Below are 24393 nucleotides of genomic sequence, written 5' to 3' on the forward strand. Positions count from 1 at the left end.
TGTGGGAAGCTGAATAGTTCTATTTTCAAAAATAAAACTACCTTGGCCTGACCTGTGGTGGCGCAGTGGATAAAGCATCGACCTGGGAATGCTGAGGTCGCTGGTTTGAAACCCTGGGCTTGCCTGGTCAAGGCACATATGGGAGTTGATGCTTCCTGCTCCTCCCCCCTTCTCTCTCTCTGTCTCTCCTCTCTCTCTCTCTCCCTCTCCTCTCTAAAATGAATAAATAAAAAAATAAAAAATAATAATTTAAAAAATTAAAAAAAATTAAAAAAATAAAATAAAACTACCTTGGCCCTAGCCAGGTAGGTTTGTTGGCTAGTGTCCTCCTGATATTACCAGGCTGCAGATTATATCCACTGGAAGGGCACATACAAGAATCAACCAATAGATGCATATACATAATGGAACAATTGAATCTCTTTGTCCACCCCCCCCCCCAAAACCAATAAATAAAATTTTAAACAATAAAAAGCATTTTTTAATGCATATGCTGTTCCCATGAAAATTTACAGGACAGGAAATTTGACATTCCAGAAACTTTATCTATAAAGACAAGTTATATAAAATCTGTACATGTATCCTTAATTAAAAGTTCTCAAAATTTTCTAAGCTTTAATGATGATGTCCCAAAATGTGAGAAGTGTGTGAACCAACTATCTAGTATACACTATAACATGTAAAAATAAATTAAACAGATTTGGATTATGCTATTATCATTTTTTAATTTTAATAAAATAGATAATTTCATACTACATAGAGAACAAGTCTATCCATTCATCACTGATAAAATTTTAGAAATATTTTCTATAAAAAGTTTAGCATTTGGGAATGAATCCATTAGAGCATGATTTCTATAGTTACAGTGTTCCCATCCTCACTCCCATTATTTTGAGAAAATTTAAAAATACAGAAAAGTACAAAAAAATAAGACAAGATATCCATATACCACAATCCAGAACTATCCAGTATTTTGATATATATTTACTTGCAGTCTTTTGTTTTAAAGAGAAATGAATGTTTACATATAAAAATGAAGTCCCCTTAAACCAACCCCCACTCCACCCCTCCCACACTCATCCCCTTCCCTTTTCAATTATTCACAGGAAACCACCATAAAGAGTTTGGTCTGTATCCTTCCAATCCATTTCAAAAACATTTTAAAAACATACATACATATAAGTATCTGTTACCAATATATAGTACTGAATTTTGTGAAAGAAGTTTTACTTCAAATTTACAAAAATGTCACGGTATTAGATGTATCATTCTGCAACCTCTTTCCCCCCAACATTTTTGATATCTTTCTCTATAATACATGCAGATCTTACTTGTTACATTTTACAGATACATAGTATCCCATCATTAAGTTCTTTCCACTTTATTCCTGATGGGCATTTAAGTTATTTCCAATTTATGGCTACTACATATGCCTCAGTAAACAGGCTGGTACATTTTCTGAACATAAAAACTCAAAGCACAAATGCTAGGGTCACTTTTCAACTCCTTATGATAAATGCTTCCCTACTCCCAAGGTCATAACCGTTTTACTATATAGCTTTTCCATATTCGTTTTTAATCCCCTTTGTGCATAATTCAGTCTTTTTTTTCCAAGGAAAAAAGTTACCTCCAAAGTCACTTTTTTAAAAGTCCCATTATCTTCTCACCTCCTGATGCCATTTCTATCCTATTCTTAATTCTAATAAATGCATAGGTATTTCCAGAAACTCTTCTGTTCTGCTAAAATACCATAAAAGTATTTTTACTTCTAATACTTACAACTTGTGTTTATTACATTGGTGAAGATCTTCAGATCTATGCAGATAATAGCAACAAGCATGTTTCCCATTCTCAATTTTAGTGGAAATGCATGTAAAGTTTCACCATTACCTTTGCTGTAGGTTTTTCTGTTGGACATAAGATTTTATAATACAAATATCCATCTCTTCAGTATGAATTGTCTGGTGTCCCGTAAGTTTTTAGCTTGCATTTCACTCACGATGCTTTCCTTCAGCATGATTATTTGATGTGCTATGAAATGTATAATCCTAATGAATGTTTTTTCCATTTTCAAGGTATGCACAAGGTTTTTAATGAGTATGAATTTTCTGGTGTCTAATGTGGTGTGACTTCTGGCTGAAAGCTTTCCCACATTCACTACACTGATAAGGTTTCTTACCTGTGTGTATTCTCAAATGCAGAGCAAGAGTTGAGAACTGAGAGAAAGCTTTCCCACATTCATTACATCCATAGGGTTTCTCACCAGTATGGCTTCTTGCATGCACAGTAAGAGATGAACTTTGAGAGAAGGCTTTCCCACATACATTGCATTCATAAGGCTTATCACCTGAATGAATTCTCACATGCACAATAAGTGATGTTCGTTGAGAGAAGGCTTTTCCACATTCATTACATTCATAGGGTTTCTCTCCAGTGTGAATGTTTTGATGTTTTATGAGGTACTTCTTCTGGCCAAAAGCTGTTCCACATTCACTGCATTTAAAGGGTTTCTCTCCAATGTGAATTTTCTCATGCTCAGTAAGGTTCGACTTGCCACTGAAGGTTTTCCCACACTCCTTACATACAAAAGGCTTCTCTCCTGTGTGAGTTCTCTGGTGTCTGATGAGATTTGACTTCTGAATGAAAGCTTTCCCACAATCCTTACACTCAAAAGGTTTCTCTCCAGTGTGAATTTTCTGATGGGTAAGAAGGTTTTCCTTCTGGCTGAAGGATTTTCCACATTCATTACATTCAAAAAGCTTCTCTCCAGTATGTGTGTTCTGATGTTTAATGACATACTGCTTTTGGCTGAAGGCTTTTCCGCATTCATTACATTCAAAAGGTTTCTCTCTATTATGAAAAAGCTCGTGCTCAGTGAGATTGGATTTGTGGCTGAAGGCTTTCCCACATACCTTACAGGCAAAGGGGTTTTCCCCACTACAAATTTTTTGACTGAGGTGTGACATCTGAATGGAAGCTTTCCCACATTCACAAGGTTTCTCTCCAATATGAATTTTTTGATGAATGAGGATTTACTTTTGGCTGAAAGTATTTCCACATTTCTTACATTTGTAGGGCTTCTCTGTGTATGACCTTTCAAATGTAAAGTAAGGGATAGGTTTGAGAGAAAATTTTAGCATATCGAGTTCAAAGCTCTCTCCAAGTACAAATTTTCTAATAATCAATGAAGTTTTGTTACATTCATTGGTTTCTGTCTAGTATGATTCTTCTGCTCAATGAGATCTGTCATCTAGCTAAAGGCTTTCCAGTATTTCCTAGGACAGGGTTTCTCTCCAGCCTGAATTGTACATTTCATAAGATGTGACACAAGTGAAAGTTTTCCCACATTCAGCAACTTCATGGGGTATGAATCCAGTATGAATATTCTGGTATAAGATGGGGTTCAAACTTTTTTAACTAAAGGCATTTCCACACTGATTTATACTTCAAGAGGATTATTACCATAAAGAATAAGCTGTGGCAGGATTTCCAAGTTAATAAAATGAATGATTTGTTCCTACACAATGTCTCTCAACATTAAGTAAGTCTAAATTGTGTTTCAAACTCTTTTTGGGTAAGATGAAAAGTTGCCTTTGAAGATATAAGGTCTGAGATCAGAGGAAGTATTTTTTCCAATTTTCTTATATTCACTGCTTTTTTTCCTTAGTCTGTACTTTACTGAAGATGGGTGCAACTTGACTCCCAAGTCTTGTTGCTTCTCTATCTGCTCATAATCTTCCCAGGCTTCTCCTAAAATGGAGGACAAAGAATCATCGTTTAAAAAACTGAAATGTACAAAGTAGTTAGAACTGTCTGTTACTGGCCCGTGGTTAAGTACTCAATAAATGTTAGCTTTATATTATCTTTATGAATTTCCCATTAGTAATAAAAATTTCAGACCACACTTTTTGGGATTAACTCTATTAGCCCATTTCACAATATTCAAGAAGCTTCATGACTAGAGTCTCCAACTAAATTTTGAGAAGGAAACCCTTGTGAGGCTATCTGGGTAGAAAACTAATATTCACCAATACACAAAGCTTAGATTACTCTTTTTTTTCCCCCCACAGGGACAGAGAGTGAATGAGTCAGAGAGAGGGATAGAGAGGGACAGACAGACAGGAACTGGAGAGATGAGAAGTATCAATCATCAGTTTTTCATTGCGACACCTTAGTTGTTCATTGATTGCTTTCTCATATGTGCCTTGACCGTGGGCCTTCAGCAGACCGAGTAACCCCTTGCTCAAGCCAGTGACCTTGGGTCCAAGCTGGTGAGCTTCTTCCTCAAGTAAGATGAGCCCGCACTTAAGCTGGCGACCTTGGGGTCTCGAACCTGGGTCCTCCGCATCCCAGTCTGACGCTCTCTATCCACTGCGCCACCGCCTGGTCAGGCAGGTTACTCTTGAAAAATAATCTTCCTCAATAAATGTAATGACTTAGATAAAAATATGACCATATAAAATTGAGGCTGTCTACCACAGCGATGCTGAAGAAAAGGAAGGAAATAACCAACAATTGTTCCTTCCCTAAACACCATTAAATGACAAAAGGGAAAAAGGGCCAAACTCACAAGAAAAAGGGATATAACATGATAGGAGACGTCAATATACAGAATATGAACAAATTTTTTGATAACATAAAGCAAATGGAAGATTTTCAACACAGAAAAGAGCTGAGTTCAAATAACATAAAGGTACTGCAGAAAAGAAGGCCAAGGTCAAGCAGCAAGCCAATTTCTGCCACAAATCATCAAAAAGACTAAGAAAATGGAATCTTTTGCTGAACCTCAAAAGAAATAAAGGATAGTAGTTGAAAAAAAATATTGTGGGGCTGTGCCCCTACTATCCCAGTGACAAAGTATCACTCCTTTATGTGAAATGGAAGTTACACTCAGCAAATGAGATGTCAGGGGAGAGGTACTATACTGAAATCAGTGTGATCAAATCTGTATATAATATGGTGAGACCTTCAAATTCAGCTAAGGTACCATAAAAAAAAAAATGTCAACCAGGCAAAATATGAAAGGATCTTTCTCTGGACAAACTGAAAGACCCATTAAATACCTCAGTAGGATGTCCCTCCAAGATAACACTTGTTGATTATATTCCTTTCTTTTGTTAAAACGTAAGACATGGCTACACCTAACTTCATGAGAGTAAAGCAGTAAAATCCTACTACAAGGAGGAAGCCTGGGTCCATAAGGCATTTTACTTTTCATCTACTGAAGCCTACCAGATGACTAGAAGCACCCAGGCACAAAAAAGCTTACCTTCTAGTAAATCATTCTTAAATATGACTGCAGGGCCAATATTCCACACACATTTGAGGAATCCCAGCAACATGAAAGATGAACATCCAGAAAAGAGAGAAAACTCAAAGGAAATAAAATTAAGACAAAGCAAACAGAACCGTAAAACTAATCAGTTGTAAGAAAATCTTGTATTGGTGAAACAAAGAGAATCTTGTAAGCAGGAAACAGAAAGAAAAAATTTCCTTAAAAATTAAGACTGGAGGCCCCAGCCAGTTGGCTCAGTGGTAAAGCATCGGCCCTGTGTGTGGATGTCCCGGGTCGGATTCCTGGTCAGAACACACAGAAGAAGCACCCATCTGCTTCTCCACCCATCCCCCTCTCCCTTCTCTCATTCTCTCTCACTCCTCCCCTCCCCTCCACAGACATGGCTTGGTTGGAGCAAGTTGGCCCCAAGCACTGAGGATAGTTCCAAGGCCTTGCCTCAGACACTGAAATAGCTCGGTTGCAAAGCAACAGAGCAAGGGGCTCCAGCTTGGCAGAGAATCACCCATAGGGGGCTTGCCAGGTGAATCCCAGTGGGGGTGTATGAGGGAATCTGTCTCTGCCTCCTCACTTCTCATTTAAGAAAAAACAAAAACAAACAAACAAATTAGGACTGGCGGGTAGGGGGAAAGTGAGGTAGACTACTGTATATTACTAGGGTCACCTTACTGCAGAAGGATTACACTGTTTCACCTAAGAAATTCAAGGATGGCCAGCCACTTTGGCCACTGAAATACAAGCACTAGAGACAAGTATCATTTCCTTGTGGAAGCTTAAGAAGACAAATTCAGAGGATAAACCAAGGTAATATGTTTAACAGCTGAGTAAATTTCTATGAAAATGGTGATGAAAAGCAATTAAGGTAAGAGTTGTAAGGCTAGAATACAGCCAGCCCAGACTGTAGTAGGAGGATATAAAATTCTAGTAGTATCTCCAAGGGAAAGAATGGAGAGATTTCCCAATACATTTGATAAAGTGGAAGATAGCAATGAGAGGACTTTTAACTATTCTGAGGCAAGTCTAAGACATAAGAGAGTCTGCTAAATACAGTAAATCAAGCAAACGCAAAGCATGGCAACAATCAATTCCATGAAAAGCAAATATATGCCATATACATATAAATAATTGTATACAGATTCACATATACTTCTGTTGTAAACTAAAGAATGGCAGTTGTGGCCCTGGCTGGTTGGCTCAGTGGTAGAGCGTCAGCCTGGCGTGCAGGAGTTCCAGGTTCGATTCCCGGCCAGGGCACACAGGAGAAGAGCCCATCTGCTTCTCCACCCCTCCCCTTCTCCTTCCTCTCTGTCTCTCTCCTCCCCTCCCGCAGCCAGGGCTCCACTGGAGCAAGGTTGGCCCGGGTGCTAGAATGGCTCTGGATGCAATGGAGCGGTGCCCCAGATGGGCAAAGCATCGCCCCCTGGTGGGCATGCCGGGTGGATCCCGGTCAGGCACATGCGGGAGTCTGTCTGACTGCCTCCCCGCTTCCAACTTCAGAAAAATACAAAAAAATAAATAAATAAATAAAAAGAAGGGCAGTTGTCTCACCTGGGCAAATCACTTAAGTTGTAAGCTAAACTAGCCACTTTTTTTATGGGCACCATTACTTTGTTCTAAATAAATTAATATATAACTGCCTTAAAAACTATAATTATGCAGACTTGAGAACAAAGTAAGGTAATCCTTTAAAGAAAAAAACTAATAGTATATGTTGCTAATGATAAAAATCTAAGTTTTCAAGAAAAAAATTAAAATTTTAGAAAATCAGTATCCTCCACGAGATAGCTTCCAAATTCTTTAGTTTTTTTAATTAAGAGTTTTAATGAAATTGATAGTGATGATATGAGATATATCTACATTTGAAAGTTCTGCATAACTCAATTGACCAAAGTATTATGTTACAAAATCCATTTCAAGACAGACCAAAAGTTTACAACATGGATTGCATGTAAGGGAATGAAAAAATTTGATATAGTTTCAAATTCCACATGGAGGCTAATCCTGAAATAATTACTATTTGTCAAATGTTGGTGGAATAACAAAATAAAATCCACAATTACCTGAAAAGGCTATTTTAAAATACTTCTTCCTTTTGCAGTTTTGTGTTTTTTTTTTGTTTTTTTTTTTTAGTTTTAACTTGGTTGGGGTTTCTTTGAGAGTAGAGAGAGAGGAAGGTGGGAGGAGGGCACAGAAGGGAAAAGCAGAAAGCATCAACTCATAGTAGCTGGTTCTTAACCAGGCACATCAGGGATTTCTAGCTGGAGACCTCAGCGTTATAGGTCAATGATTTATCCACTGTGCCACCACATATCAGGCACTTCTCACTTTTTAACTATATCTGGCCTGACCAGGCAATGGCGCAGTGGATCGAGCGTTGGACTGGGACATGGAGGACCCAGGTTCAAATCCCCGAGGTCGCCAGCTTGAGCACGGGCTCATCTGGTTTGAGCAAGACTCGCCAGCTTGAACCTAAGGTCATTGGCTTGAGCAAGGAGTCACTCGCTCTGCTCTAGCCCTCCAGTCAAGGCATGTATGAGAAAGCAATCAATGAATAACTAAGGAACCACAATGAAGACTCGATGCTTCTCATCTCTCTCCCTTCTTGTCTGTCTGTCTCTATCTGTCCCTCTCTCTGTTACAAAAAAAAACCCTGTATCTGTATGAAGCCAAAAATTTTAAAAATACTTCAACAGACTGACCAGGTGGTAGCACAATGGATAGAGTGTCAATCTGGTACACTGAGGACTCAAGTTTGAAACCCCAAGGTCACTGGCTTGAGCCAAGGGGTCACTGGCTAAGCTAGAACCCCCCAGTTGGGGCACATATGAGAAAGCAATCAATGAACAACTAAGGTGTCGGCAACTGTGAATTGATACTTCTCTCTCTCCCTTCCTGTCTGTCTCGTTCTGTCTCTCTCTCTCTCTTGCTAAAAAAAAACAAACCAAGTTACAACAACAGAAATGAGATTCCAGATGTTTTCTATCAAGCCAGACAGTAAAAATACTGTATTTACAAATGTGCAAAAACAATGTCACTCTTCTCATCACTACATAACCTATTTTCAGAAACTTTTTAGCCTGACCAGGTGGTGGCGCAGTGGATAGAGTGCCAGACTGAGATGTGGAGGACCCAGGTTTAAGACCCCGAGGTCGCCAGCTTGAGCACAGGCTAATCTGATTAGAGCAAGGCTCACCAGCTAGAGCCCAAGGTCGCTGGCTCGAGCAAAGGGTTACCCAGACTGCTGTAGCCCCCTGGTCAAGGCACATACGAGAAAGCAATCAATGAACAACTAAGGAACCGAAATGAAGAATTGATGTTTCTCATTTCTCTCCCTTCCTTCCTGTCTGTCTGTCCCTCTCTTTGACTCTCCCTGTCTCTGTCACACAAAAAAACAACAAAAAATACAACTTATTTTTATTAAGAAATGTAATATAAGTTTACATGTAATAGAATTATTACTTGTGGTACTTTAAAATAAGTTAGTAGATGTTTGTTATAAGTTTCTCAATTTTACTTTTAAATAAGGTAAATTAACACTAAAGTCTTTATAAACCAAAGCTCTTTCGGGGTCCTTAATGTAAAGATTACTGCTAGTGGTTACTGGGTTCCTTTAGTTAAAATAAAGTCTACAATTGGTTTATAAACATTGAGGGATATGAGACTGAAGGTACCAATGAAAGACAGAATAATCACAGAAGCAATATAAATGAATAATGACAGAAGCAGTACAAAGTCTGGACATTCAGATTAAAAATAATAGGGGAATCTGGTCCACTAGAATCTAATCAAAAGTACTGCAACAGAAAAAATGATGACAGGATATATCATTCAAGTAGCTAAAGAATTCTTACCAAGTGATACTCCAAGACTAGGGCCTACAAGAAAACATCCTTAAAAGCATTTCAGAGGTGTCAATGCTTACTGAACAGCTACAACGTGTCTGGTTGTCATTCACTCACCTGGACAAGTTTCCTTCCCATTTCTTTCTCCACCAATTCAGTTTGTCTTTTTGCTCCACCAGAGGATCATGAACAGCTTGGCCGGTTTACAACCTGCTATTGAGGAAATGACACAGCACTAGAATGTTAATGCGGGGGCCAAAATACCATCCTAGAATTAAGACTGAGCCCTGGGCCTGACCAGGCGGTGGCACAGTGGATAAAGCATCGGACTGGGATGCAGAGAATTCAGGTTCGAGACTCCGAGGTCGCCACCTTGAGCGCGAGCTCATCTGGTTTGAGCAAAGCTCACAAGCTTGGACCCAAGGTCGCTGGCTCAAGCAAGGGGTTACTCGGTCAGCTGTAGCCCCACGGTCAAGGCACATATGAGAAAGCAAGCAATGAACAACTAAGGTGTCACAACGTGCAACGAAAAACTAATGATTGATGCTTCTCATCTCTCCGTTCCTGTCTGTCTGTCCCTGTCTATCCCTCCCTCTGACTGACTGTCTCTGTAAAATAAATAAATAAATAAATAAATAAATAAATAAATAAATAAATAAAAAGACTGAACCCTGGGTCCTTAGGGCCTTCTGAAGGATAAAGAAGACACAATTTCCAGGGATGCACAAAAAAAGGTACCCGTGGAAAAAAAGAAAAGTAATGACCTTTTGCCTTAAAGTACAATTATATGAATAAAGAGACTAAGACTACTTGAATTCTGAATTTCAAAGCCATACTCATTAAACCATTTAAGCCTCCCCACATCCAAAAAAGGAAACTTTCAGAATTTTACTTACATAGGAAAGATGTTCATACTTTACCTGACTAGTTGTTATTGTTCTCTAGCACCACACTCCTGCATAGGTTCCTAAGTAAATTTTAACTATGTCTTTTATTCCTGGATGAATTCAATACTCATTATCTATGACTATAACAACATCTGCCTATCGGAACTAAGCCACATGGATACAATGCATAGGAAGTTCTGACAGTATTCAGGAATTTTCAAGTCACAAAATGATTTTCTGGCCTGACCAGGTGGTGGCGCAGTGGATAGTGTGTCAGCCTGGAACTCTGAGGACTCAGATTCAATACCCCGAGGTCACCAGCTTGAGCGTGGGATCATAGATATGACCCCATGGTCACTGGCTTGAGCCCAAGGTCGCTGGCTTGAGCAAGGGGTCACTAGCTCTGCTGTAGCCCCGTTAAGGCACATATGAGAAAGCAATCAATGAACAACTAAGGTGCCGCAACTATGAGTTGATGCTTCTCATCTCTCTCCCTTCCTGTCTATCTGTCCCTCCATTTCTCTATCTATATCTTAAAAAAAAAAACAAAAAAAATTTTCTGGAATCCTAATATTTACTTTGTTTGCATTATACTCTGAGTGAAACTATACATTAGAAATGTCCTGTAAATGTTCATTCATTAAAAAAAAATTTTTTAGAGTTATTTGAAGGACAACTGACAAAATCTGAATATGAACTAGATTAATTGATTGTAACAAATCAATGTTAAATTTTCCTCTTTTTTTATTGCTTAATTTTAGAGAGAGAGAAAAAGTGAGAAAGAAGCATTTATTTGTTGTTCCACTTAGTTGTGTATTCACTGATTGCTTCCCTTATGTGCTTTGACCAGGGACCAAACCCACAATCTTAGCATTTTCGACGACACTCTAACCAACTGAGCTAACTGGCCAGGGCAAAATTTTCTGAGTTTGACTACTATATTATGGTTATAAAAATGAATGTCCTTGTTCTTTAAATATTCACACACTGTCTGACCTGTGGTGGCCCAGTGGATAAAGCGTCGACCTGGAAATGCTGAGGTCGCCGGTTTGAAACCCTGGGCTTGCCTGGTCAAGGCACATATGGGAGTTGATGCTTCCAGCTCCTCCCCCTTCTCTCTCTCTGTCTCTCCTCTCCCTCTCTCCTTTCTCTCTTTCCCTCTCCTCTCTAAAAAACTGAATAAATAAAAAATAAAAATTAAATATTCACACTGAAGTATTTTTAGATAAAGGGAGCATGTATGAAACTTCTCAAGTACTTCAGAAAAAACAATTACACAAATATACTTAGAAAGAGAAGGAAAAATAAAGTGAAAAAACAAAATGTAAAGGTAAATTTGGGTAAAGGAAATATGGGACTTCTCTGTACTACTATAACTTTTCTACGATATTGAAATATTTAAAATGCAAAATACTAAAAATAAACTCACTATTTACATACACACTACACTATGTTCGATGAAAAAGCTTGCTCACCAACTTGTACTGGGCTGTGGCAGAGATGGAAGGCTTAGAGCAGGGGTCCCCAAACTTTTTACACAGGGGGCCAGTTCACTGTCCCTCAGACAGTTGGAGGGCTGACTATAAAAAAAAAACTATGAACAAATCCCTATGTATACTGCACATATCTTATTTTAAAGTAAAAAAACAAAACGGGAACAAATACAATATTTAAAATAAAGAACAAGTAAATTTAAATCAACCAACTGACCAGTATTTCAATGGGAACTATGCTCCTATCGCTGACCACCAATGAAAGAGGTGCCTCTTCTGGAAGTGCGGCGGGCCGGATAAATGGCCTCAGGGGGCCGCATGTGGCCCACGGGCCGTAGTTTGGGGACCCCTGGCTTAGAGCCTTATTTAAATAGTAATGTACAGAGAGAAACATGAGAGGGTAAAGTGGCTGAAGAGAACCTGCAAGAGTAAGATTCAGTTTGATATTCTGGAAATTCAAAGTGTCAAAATCTGAGGAACTTACATGCAAATAAATCTATTAGACGAATGTTTTTCAACCGCCTGTCCGCGCACCATCTGCCAGAAATTTCGTGCCAGTCCACAAAAAATTTAACCACCTTGATGTTGTATGAAGATTCTAGTCCCAATGATCTTAGTTGAATTCGCTTATGCTCAGGGTGATTTCTGCCTTAGCAGAGGATCATAAACATCAAGAATAACAGGGAGGGCCTTGGCCGGTTGGCTCAGCGGTAGAGCGTCGGCCTGGCGTGCGGGGGACCCGGGTTCGATTCCCGGCCAGGGCACATAGGAGAAGCGCCCATTTGCTTCTCCAACCCCCCCCCTTCCTCTCTGTCTCTCTCTTCCCCTCCCGCAGCCAAGGCTCCATTGGAGCAAAGATGGCCCGGGCGCTGGGGATGGCTCCTTGGCCTCTGCCCCAGGCGCTAGAGTAGCTCTGATAGCGGCAGAGCGACGCCCCGGAGGGGCAGAGCATCGCCCCCTGGTGGGCAGAGCGTCACCCCTGGTGGGCGTGCCGGGTGGATCCGGTCAGGCGCATGTGGGAGTCTGTCTGTCTCTCCCCGTTTCCAGCTTCAGAAAAAAAAAAAAAAAAAAAAGAATAACAGGGAGGAATAATACCAACCAGCCAATCCATACATGACCTCTTCAATGATACTGGTAGAGACAGTATATATCAACTCTAAATTACACGTGAGTGTGGTCCAAAACATCCCAAAATAACACAAGTTCTACAAGAACCAAAATAGTGTTACGGTAGGTGTAGCAAGAAAAACTATATAATGGTGAGAAATCCTAAGTCCTTGACTTAACTCAAAAATAACTCACAAATATTCAGACTCAGGATTCACTCTGAGTGAGAAGTTGTAACCAACTCTAATAAAAAAACTAGGGACAAAAAACCTCCAAAATTCCATTTACCTCTGCCAAGGCAGGACCAAACAGGAGGCCGAAACAGGAACTTGCAAAGAAACCTCAAAAATACCGGAAATGCTTGTTAAGGGAAATCGAAAAAGATATAATGAGATGGAAGAATATACCTTGTTCTTGGCTAGGAAGAATAAATATAATCAAGATGGCTATATTACCCAAAGCAATATACAAATTTAATGCAATTCCCATCAAACTTCCAATGACATTTTTTAAAGAAATAGAGCAAAAAATCATCAGATTTATATGGAACTATAAAAAACCCCGAATAGCCAAAGCAATCCTAAAGAAAAAGAATGAAGCTGGGGGCATTTCAATACCTGACTTCAAACTCTATTATAGGGCCACGACAATCAAAACAGCATGGTATTGGCAGAAAAATAGACACTCAGACCAATGGAACAGAATAGAAAGTCCAGAAATAAAACCACATATATATAGTCAAATAATTTTTGATAAAGGGGCCAACAACACACAATGGAGAAAAGAAAGCCTCTTCAATAAATGGTGCTGGGAAAACTGGAAAGCCACATGCAAAAGAATGAAACTGGACTACAGTCTCTCCCCCTGTACAAAAATTAACTCAAAATGGATCAAAGATCTAAACATAAGACCTGAAACAATTAAATACATAGAAGAAGACATAGGTACTCAACTCAGGGACCTGGGTTTTAAAGAGCATTTTATGAATTTGACTCCACAGGCAAGAGAAGTGAAGGCAAAAATTAATGAATGGGACTACATCAGACTAAGAAGTTTTTGCTCAGCAAGAGAAACTGATAACAAAATAAACAGAAAGCCAACTAAATGGGAAATGATTTTTTCAAACGACAGCTCAGATAAGGGCCTAATATCCAAAATATACAAAGAACTCATAAAACTCAACAACAAACAAACAAACAATCCAATAAAAAAATGGGAAGAGGATATGAATAGACACTTCTCCCAGGAAGAAATACAAATGGCCAACAGATATATGAAAAGATGCTCATCTTCTTTAGCTATTAGAGAAATGCAAATCAAAACGGCAATGAGATACCACCTCACACCTGTTCGATTAGCTGTTATTAGCAAGTCAGGTAACAGCAAATGTTGGAGAGGCTGTGGAGAAAAAGGAACCCTCATACACTGTTGGTGGGAATGTAAAGTAGTACAACCATTATGGAAGAAAGTATGGTGGTTCCTCAAAAAACTGAAAATAGAACTACCTTATGACCCAGCAATCCCTCTACTGGGTATATATCCCAAAAACTCAGAAACATTGATACGTAAAGACACATGCAGCCCCATGTTTATTGCAGCATTGTTCACAGTGGCCAGGACATGGAAACAACCAAAAAGCCCATCAATAGATGACTGGATAAAGAAGATGTGGCACATATACACTATGGAATACTACTCAGCCATAAGAAATGATGACATCGGAACATTTACAGCAAAATGGTGGGATCTTGATAACATGATACGAAGCGAAATAAGTAAATCAGAAAAAAACAGGAACTGTATTATTCCATACGTAGGTGGGACATAATAGTGAAACTAAGAGACATTTATAAGAGTGTGGTGGTTACGGGGGGGAGGGGGGAATGGGAGAGGGATAGGGGGTGGGGAAGGGCACAAAGAAAACAAGATAGAAGGTGACAGAGGACAATCTGACTTTGGGTGGTGGGTATGCAACATAATTGAATGACAAGATAACCTGGACTTGTTATCTTTGAATATATGTATCCTGATTTATTGATGTCACCCCATTAAAAAAATAAAATTATAAAAAAAAATAAAAAAAAAATACCGGAAATACTGAGGAGAACTCTAGGGACTTCAAAGTTCAAAACTCTGCAGGTAATATTTCCTACAGAATGAGTAGGCCTCACCCCCGAGAGGTAATCGATGAAAGCAAAAACTAGTTTAAACAAAAAAGGAAGAAGCAAAAAGAGTAGGCTTAAAAAATATAGTAAGTCCTTACTTAATTAACATCATTAATAGATTTTGACTGTGAGCAAATTACAATGTATAACGAAACCAATTTTACCACAGGCTATTTGATATAAACAAGAATTCAGTTCCAATGGCATCTTATCAACATTGCAACAAGAGGACATTGAAGGAGACAACATTATTCCAGGACCTGCTATAGTTGGGGAGTGGAGTGTCCCCAGATTTAGCAACTTCTAAAAGTGAGTATGTCATCCCAAAAGGCAAGTACTATGAAGAATTATGGGAAAGAGATGGAGACAGAAGTCTGCCTCTACCAGGTTAGGATAATTAAGTCAGAGAAGGTGCACAAATGAAATCCCTTGCTTTTAAAACTAGAAGCAGCACATAAACTTTGAACCACAGAATGCTATTATGCCTCCGTTTTCCTGATACTCATCTAAGAAAATCTATCAGATACAAACAGGAGTAACAATAATTTGTGTCCATAAAAGGATATTCTAATAAACAGTGAAAATGAACAGCATCATTTAATTTTCCTACAGTTAAATAAACTCATCTGAAAAATACTGCCACAAAGCAGATAAAAAAATGAAACACAACATAACGAGTGTTTTTAAAGACACAACAACTTTAAGAAACAAACAAAACTATAAAAAGAACACAAGACAAACAGAAAAACTGCCTAATAAAAAGGAGGAAGAGAGAAAACAGTAGGAATGGACATCTTATTTTTGTTCTGATTTCTTCTTTAAGACTGCAGTATTAGTTTGGAGGGATTGTTGTTTCCTTAATTAACATGATCTTTCCTGGTTGTTGTATGTGAGACACGGCAGTGGCCTCAGCCTTAAACTTTTTGTTTCTACTCTCATCTCCAAAAACCCAGGCAGCATGAGTAATCTACATAGATAGGTAATCATAATCTATATCAGATTACAAAAGTCATCATCTTATCCAATGCAAAAACATTGGAGGCATTTTCTAGTAACTTATAAAGATAGAATGCCTACTGCCTCAATTATTATTTAATGCAAACAATTACTCAGTAAATTGAGCCAGGGAATAAAACTGATTTATAGAAATCAACAAGCTTCCTATACAGGCAGTCCTTGGGGTTACTAACAAGATAGGTTCTGTAGGTATGAAAATGTTTAAGTATTTATATGCACAGAAAGGTAAAAACAAATAACTGTATTAAGACAAACATCTGTCTAACATGGAGTCCCAGTGCATCACAATATTATTCATGGTGGCCAAGACTTGGAAACAACAAAAATGCCACTCAGTAGGGATTGTATAAGGAAGATAAAGAAGACATACATACAATGGAATACTGCTCAGCCATAAAAGATAATGACATACAGTACTGCCATTTACAACAACACGATGGACCTTGAGACATTATACTAAGTGAAATAAGTAAATCAGAAAGCTAAAAACTATATGATTTCACACATATGGGGGTATAAAACTGAGACTCAGGCACAGATAAAGGTTAAGTGGTTACTAGGTGGAGGGGGGCAAAGGAGAGGGGAGTAAACAGGGACAAATATATGGTGATGGGAAAGGATTCAACTTTGGGTGATGGGCATACAACACAATCAACAGTTCAAATGCTACAGAGATGTTCACCTGAAACCAACGTACTTTTATTAATCAATGTCACCTCATTAAATTTAATTTCTAAATAAATTTTTTAAATGACAAACATCTAACTTGCATTTAATAGGTAAATATGCCTGTTTCAACTTACACACAAATTCAACTTAAGAACAAACATACAGAATCTATCCTGTTCGTAACCCTGGAGCTATCTGTATACAATGATGACTCCCTTCATAATAGCAATATAAAAAATAAGGTACCTAGAAATAAATTTATTAAGAAGTGTCTAAAACCTATATAAAGAAAATTTTAAAACCCTCCAGAAGCCCCAAAAAGAAATTGTTTATATCATGTACATGGACAGGAATATTTAATATAGTTAAAATCCAATGTCCTTTTCTCCTAAGTTATTTTATAAGCTGAATGCAATAACAATAAAAATAAGGATTTTCCCCCTACATACAAAATAAACAAGCAGAAATAGCTATGAAACTCTGCAAAGAACAAGCAATAAAAGACTAGCTATAACAGATAATAAAACAAAATTAGAAAGCCTCAATAAAAGAGATAAATATAGTCTGTAGGATGGAAGAGACTATAAAATCCAGAAGTAGACTAAATACATATGAGAATTCAGTATATGATCAAAATGGAATCTTGAAATAGTAAAGTTAAGACCTTTAAATAAATGTTATTGGAAGAAATGGGTAGCCAGCTGGAAAAAAGATAAATCTGAATAACACTTAATACTATATGCCAGGATAAACTCTAAATGAATTTAAAATATACATATGAAAATGAAACCCTATAAAAATGATCCTTGTAAGGATTTGAAAATATAGATGAAATTTGGAGCAGGAAAGGCATTCTATGATCATAAATGAAAAACTGATAAATCTAACTACATAAAAATAAAAACCTCTGGATTTTACATAGTTAAAATAAACAACTACTATGAACAATATCAAAGCACAAATTTAAAACTTAAAAAAAAAACTGTAACTCATTCCATATTTGGCTAAACTTTCTAATGTAGTGTAACACATCCTAGAAGAAAAAGGCACCCCCATAGAAAAATGGGGAATGGGATATGAACAGTTCCCAGATAAACCCATGTGACCCCTAAACATATGGAGAATACTCAACCTCACTCATAGTGAGGGATGTAAATTAAACTCTGACTGAGATATCAACTTTCACTTACGCTTTTGGGGGAAAAAAATCAACTATTCAACACTGTACTCTGATGGTAAGATTCTGGGAGAAAAGGGGCTCATATACTTGGCTAATGGGAGCATTAAGTACTCAGCTACATGGGTAACTCCACTTCCACAGATCAACTTTAAATATACTCCTGCACTGCCTGACTGCTGGTGGCACAATGGATAGAGCATTGATCTGGGACTTTGAGGACCCAGGCTTGAAAACCCGAGGTCACCAGCTTGAGCGGCAGGCAGGCTCACCAGATTCAGTGTGGGGTCACTGGCTTGAGTAAAGGGTCACTGGCTTATCTGGAGCCCTTCTCCTCCCCAAGACATATATGAGAAGCAATAAATGAACAATTAAAGTGACAAAACTACGCGCTGCTTCTCATCTCTCTCCCTTCCTATCGCTATCTCTGTCTCTCATCTGAAGAGAAAAAAAAAAAGCTCTGGCCGGTAACTCAGTGGATAGTGTCCTTCCAGCATATAGATGTCATGGGTTCAATTCCCAGTCAAGGCACACAGGAGAAGCAATCATCTGCTTCTCCCCCTCCTCTACCACTTCCCCTCCCACAGCCAGTGGCTCTGTTGGTCCAAGCATCGGCCCCAAATGGGGTTGCCAGGTAGATCCCAGTAAGGGTGCATATGGAGAGTATGCCTATCTACCCTACTCTCACCTAAAAAAATAAAGATACTCCTGCATTAAGTACAAAATAGCAGATTTAAAAAATTACTCATTATCACCATTAGTAACAGCAAAAGACTGGAAACAACCCAAATGTCCAACTGAATGAAGTATGATACATGCACACAATAACATCTTATCTGTTCAGCAGTTACAAAGAAAAAAAGATAATGATTAAGAAAGGCGATCTCCAGGACATATTAAGTGAAGAAAGTGAGGAATAGATGTATATAGTATGCTACCTTTAATGTAAGGAGGATGGAGAATAGGAGAGAAGAATAAATATACACAAGTGGCCCAACAAAATATCCACCTGATAATCAAGAAACAAGAAAATGTACTTAACTAAGATGAAGAATGTGATAGAGGAGAGGAGTAGAATGAAGATATCTATGAAATACAGTTTGTTAAATCAAAAATGCATTCTTTACTCTTCTAAATAATCAAATTCATTTTTAAAAAAGAAGTCCTTGAACTTGAAAACAATTGAAACAAATCAACACAACTGTTAATTTGGTAACATAATTCCTCAAAGAGAGGATTTATCTATCTCAAACGACTTAACAGAGAACTGACTACACATCTTTAGTGGGATGATATCTATGGATAAAAATAACTACAGCCTGACTAGGCGGTGGCGCAGTGGATAGAGCATTGGACTGGGACACCAAGGACTCAAGTTTGAAACCCCGAGGTTGCTAGCTTGAGCGCGGGCTCATCTGGTTTGAGCAAAGCTCACCAGCTTGAGCAAGGGGTTACTCGGTCTGCTATAGCCGCCCCCCCCCCATCAAGGCAAACATGAGAAACCAATCAATGAACAACTAAAGTGCTACACTAATAAAGAATTGATGCTTCTCATCTCTCTCCCTGTCTGTCTATCCCTATCTGTCCCTCTCTCTGTCTCTATCTGCCACACAAAAAAATAAATAACTACAAAGAAATTTCTCACATAATAATGTGTCTACCAGTATTGTTATTTTGAAACCATTTTTCGCCTGACCTGTGGTGGCACAGTAGATAAAGCATTGACCTGGAATGCTGAAGTTGCCCTTTCAAACCCTTGGGTTTCCTTGGTCAAGGCACATATGGAAGTTGATGCTTCCTGCTCCTCCCCCCTTCTCTTTCTCTCTCTCTCTCCTCTCTAAAATGAATAAAATCTTAAAAAAAAAAATTGAAACCAGTTTTCTTTTAGATTGCAGTACAAAGCTAAGAAAAGTACTATGTTAACTTGTTTCAGAATGTTTACTATAAAATACAGCTAAAAGCTAATTATTAGGTAAAAATCTGAACTACTTACATTGAATTAGAAATACTAATACAAACACATGGTTTAAATTAGATTTCCTCTCTCTATCTTGTCTAGGTCTGGGAGGGAAGGTACAACGTGGGCCTCTGGGAGGGAAGGTACAACGTGGGCCTAAGTAAATAAAAGGAAGCTCTCAAAGTTAAATGGTGGCATGTCAAAATAAAGCAGGAGTCAGCTTGACTGAGCTAAAACTGTGATGACTATAGCAAAGAAAACTAGCTGTACTTATTAGAACACAACTTTAAAATGAAGCTTAAAAAAGAAAAAGCAGGAAAATTTTGAAATAATATGAAGTAGCAATCAAATAAACATAAAAGGAATAGAAAAAAAATAGAAAACTATCATTTTTCAATGCCTGAAGAAATTACCAATTCAGCCAAGAATTATTTGTATTAAAACCATCCATTAGCCTGACCAGACAGTGGCACAGTGGATAGTGTCACACTAGGATGCAGAGGACCCAGATTCAAAACCCCGAGGTTGCCAGCTTGAGCTGGCAAGCTCAAACGTGGGCTCATCTGGCTTGAGCACAGGCTCACCAGCTTGAGCACGGGGTCACTGGCTTGTGTGTGAGGTCATAGACATGACCCCATGGTCGCTGGCTTGAGCAAAGATCACTCACTCTGTTGTAGCCCCCCAATCAAGGCACATATGAGAAAGCAATCAATGAACAACTAGGGTGCCACAACAAAGAATTGATGTTTCTCAGGCCCTGGCTGGTTGGCTCAGCAATAGTGCATCAGCCCGGCCTGTGGAAGCTCTGGGGTTTGATTCCTGGCCAGGGCACACAGGAGAAGCGCCCATCTGCTTCTCTAACCTGCCCTCTCTCCTTCCTCTCTGTTTTTCTCTTCCCCTCCCGCAGCCAAGGCTCCACTGGAGCAAAGTTGGCCCAGGTGCTGAGGATGGTTCCATGGCCTCCGCCTCAGGCGCTAGAATGGCTCCAGCTGCAACCGAGCAACAGGCCAGATCGGCAGAGCATTGCCCCCGGTAGGCATGCTAGGTAGATCCTTGTCTGGCGTATGCAGGAGTCCGTCTCTCTGCCCGTCGGCTTCTCATTTCAGAAAAATACACACACACACACACACACACACACACACACAGATGGATACTTCTCATCTCTCTCCCTTCCTGTCTGTCTGTCCCTGTCACTCTGACTCACTCTGTCAGACAAACAAAAAAAAACAAACAAAAATACCACCCATTGAAGGATAGGGAATGGACATTTGTATGGTACCAAAGTAAAGCAGCACACATTACATTTTTGTCATAAAAAGGAAAATACAAACATTAATGGAGGCCCTGTCATATAGTATATGTCTCTTTGGATATTACATAATTTGAAGATCATCTCATATGTATTTAGGCTCCCTAAAAGTCACAATTGGAGTTTTAGAAAAATATCATCATAGGTTTTGAATTAGAACCATGAGAAAGTAACCATCATATGTATCAAAGAACTTTATGAAGGCAGTGGTGATGAGTTTCTAAGATGAATGTAACTTGAACACAGAAAGCTAATTTCCTCATTCCAGTTATAAAAAGAAATGTCCCCCAAAAAAATGTTTAAAAAGGAAATAAGAGCATCTACACATTTAAATCTTTCAGAAATTTCTACCAGAAACAGTACAAATAGCTGTACTATTTCTGAGGAAGTATTAACTTGCAGATAGTAATACCATAACAGGACTATTTAACGTTTACTCAGTATTTACTATAGACCGAGCACTATTGTGTAGAATTTAGAACTCCATGATCTGCATAACCACACTGTAAATTAAATACTTTTATTTTCTCTATGTTACTAGATGAGAAAATGAGGCACAAGGTTTAAGTACCTGCCTAAGATCACCAAGGCACAAAGTGGCAGAGGAAGGCGGTAACAGAGGCAGTCTGGCTCCATGGCCTATTTCTTCCTTTAAAACACACACACAGCCTGATCTGTGGTGGCACAGTGCATAAAGCGTAGACCTGGAAATGCTGAGGTCGCCGGTTCGAAACCCTGGGCTTGCTTGGTCAAGGCACATATGGGAGTTGATGCTTCCAGCTACTCCCCTCTTTCTCTCTCTCTCTCCTCTCTCTCTCTTGTCTCTCCCTCTCCTCTCTAAAATGAATAAATAAAAAATTAAAAAAAAAAAACACAGACTCTTAAATATATACTAAATTCATATGGTTACAAAATAAATGTAAAAAGGTATTTGCCTTTGTCCTTTCTATCCCTGTACCACTACCCCCAACAGAGATAGCCACTTTTATTAGTGCTTTGTGTATGTTGAATTTTTTAATAGAAACAAATAACATATTCTTGTTTCTCCCTTTTCTTATTCCAAATGAGGCATACATACATTCTGCATTTTGCTTTTTTCACTTAATTTATTTTTGGAGTTATTTCAAGTGTTACTATATACCCTATTTCCCCGAAAACAATACCTAGTGCAGTTTTTTTCAAGCTTAGAAATATAAGGCCTCCCCTGAAAATAAGACCTAGAGCATCTTTAGGAGCAAAAATTAACATAAAACACTGTCTTATTTGTGGGAAACAGGGTAGATTGTTGTACATGAAAATAAGAGTCACAAGAAATTCTTGATGGAATTCAGTTTGGCTGGTTATGCTGATGTTTGTGATGACATGACTACAGTATATTAATAAATGTTGATTTTTTGTTTAACAAATGTGAATTCTTTTTTTTTTTAATTTATTCATTTTAGAAAGGAGAGAAAGGGAGAGAGAAAGAGAGAGGAGAAAGACAGAGAGAGAAGGGGGGGAGGAGCAGGAAGCATCAACTCCCATATGTGCCTTGACCAGGCAAGCCCAGGGTTTCGAACCGGCGACCTCAGCATTTCCAGGTCGATGCTTTATCCACTGCGCCACCACAGGTCAGGCCCAAATGTGAATTCTTGTTCATGGAAAAATAAGACCTAGCGCGTCTTTAGGAGCAAAAATTAATATAAGACACTGTCTTATTTTCGGGGAAACACAGTAAAAAGCTTCCTCATCTTTCTTTGTACAGCTGCATATAGATGTACCATAATTTTATCTAACCAGTTTCTAAATGAAGGGCAAGAATTGTTTCCTCTGCCAAAAACTAATGTGATGAGCAACAATGTACCTGTATCATTTCGTGCTAATCCACCTACATTTGTAGGATTAATTTTCAGGTACGAAATAGCTGGTTCAAAAAAAAACATTTTTGATTATGATAGTGTCAAAATGCCCTTCCTAGGCTGGCTCCATGCTACTAATATTTTAATTTCCAAGGGTACATATTTTCAAATATGTTACCAAGGGGCTCCCAACTCCCCACAGAATTTATTTTCTTTTTCAGTTTTACTGGCTATTCTAGCTTGTCTGTTTTTCTATATGAAGGCAGATTCAGCTTATCTAGTTCCAAGGGAGGGGGGGAGACAGTAGATACTTCTATTAGGCTCACATTAAGTTAACAAATTTACTTAAGTTTGCATACAGTTCTTTACATCTTCCTAGTTAAAAACATAATATATTTATTTGTTCACACCTTACGTTACACCCCTTAGTATTTTAAAATTCTAATAGTATTGCCTGTTTCTTAAATTTACTCAATTTTTTTGCTTTTGTAAATTGAGGTTTTCTTCTATTGTCTTCTAACTGCTGTTGTTTGTCTATTTTAATTTAGTGTCCAAAAACTTTAAATTTCTTATATTAAACATTATGTGAAGGATAACTGTAAACAGACTCTACAAAAAGCATCTTTTCAGACAGAAGTAATTTTCTCCATTACTTCACAAAATCCATACAATCTGAGAACACCTCGATTCATTTAGGAGTAAGACACCTAGACTCTAGAGTCCAGATTCATAGATAAAGATTGCAATAACTAAGTCTTCTTCAAAGAACGGAAGTAACTCTGTCTAACCTAGGATCCCAAACCCTTGACTCCCTAATCCTGGGCATTCTGTGCTGTACCACACTGCCTCTCAAAGTGTAACACTGATTATTTAGCCTAGGACTCAGTAGACCTATTTAAGTACTCCAAAGATCAGGGGATTTGAGAGTATCTAAAACTAGCACTCTCAAACAAAAAGTGCCTTTGAAACACTCTTCATATTAAAAAAAAAAGAAATCATGATGACTTGCATTCTGCCCCAACTGAAAAGAAATGCGTTTTGATATAAAAATCCATTTTAAGATTACCACTTAGCTGCTCCCCACCCCCTTCAAATCTTCAATTAAAATTGATGCTCTAGGAAGATGGCACCGTTATTTCCAGCACTTTCGACAACGGAAATGCGGCTCAAATCTTATAAGAGACCTCAGTGCTGGTCTCCTATAGCTCCCTTTCAAAAGCAGCCATACACAATCCTGCACCCAGTTTCTCACTCAACCTCAAACATCCGGTCAAACTGAGGGTCACACACGCTCGAACCCTTCTCAAAGGCCCCCAACCCCACCCTACCCGTAGGCCAGAAGCTCTTAAATCCACTCCCCTTCCCCGGAGCCGCACCCCAATAGATCCGGAATCCTCCCTTTCACCTCCCGCGCCCCACCTGCCCAAGACGCCCATATCCTACCTCCTATATTTTGCGCCACGTGGACCCAGAGACCGACTGACCAGCGGACAAAGACCAAAATGTCCACTCGATGCTTGCGCCTGCGCATTCAGAGAGCAACTGAGCACTCCCATAAGTCTCCGCGACGCAGCACGCACCGTCACCACGGCTAGGCCCGGGCCAGTGTATCCGATTACTTCCATCGACAGCAACGCCG

The 24393-nt window shown here is 38.7% G+C and overlaps 1 protein-coding gene across 4 annotated transcripts; it reads right to left on the reverse strand.

Moving 5' to 3' along the window:
- Positions 1-705: 705 nt before the first annotated feature.
- On the reverse strand, positions 706-24313 carry ZNF146 (zinc finger protein 146). 4 transcript variants are annotated; one of them, XM_066348374.1, is made up of 4 exons: positions 24198-24309; positions 9253-9348; positions 5270-5296; positions 706-3750 (listed from the first exon to the last, which is right to left on the reverse strand). In XM_066348374.1, the coding sequence occupies exon 4, from the start codon at positions 2964-2966 to the stop codon at positions 2091-2093; it is 876 nt and encodes a 291-aa protein (XP_066204471.1). In that variant the 5' UTR covers positions 2967-3750; positions 5270-5296; positions 9253-9348; positions 24198-24309; the 3' UTR covers positions 706-2090. The 4 variants fall into 4 exon arrangements, with proteins under 4 accessions (XP_066204471.1, XP_066204472.1, XP_066204470.1 ...); XM_066348375.1 differs by lacking the exon at positions 5270-5296 and having other exon boundaries at positions 9253-9345; positions 24198-24313; XM_066348373.1 differs by lacking the exon at positions 5270-5296.
- Positions 24314-24393: the final 80 nt, after the last annotated feature.

Source organism: Saccopteryx leptura, chromosome 9 (genome assembly GCF_036850995.1).
Source record: "Saccopteryx leptura isolate mSacLep1 chromosome 9, mSacLep1_pri_phased_curated, whole genome shotgun sequence".
Classification (NCBI taxonomy): Eukaryota; Metazoa; Chordata; class Mammalia; order Chiroptera; family Emballonuridae; genus Saccopteryx; species Saccopteryx leptura.

Coding starts and splice junctions, on each gene's coding strand:
- ZNF146 (XM_066348375.1), bottom strand. CDS start 2,966: ATGTCACACCTCAGTCAAAAAATTTGTAGTGGGGAAAACCCCTTTGCC.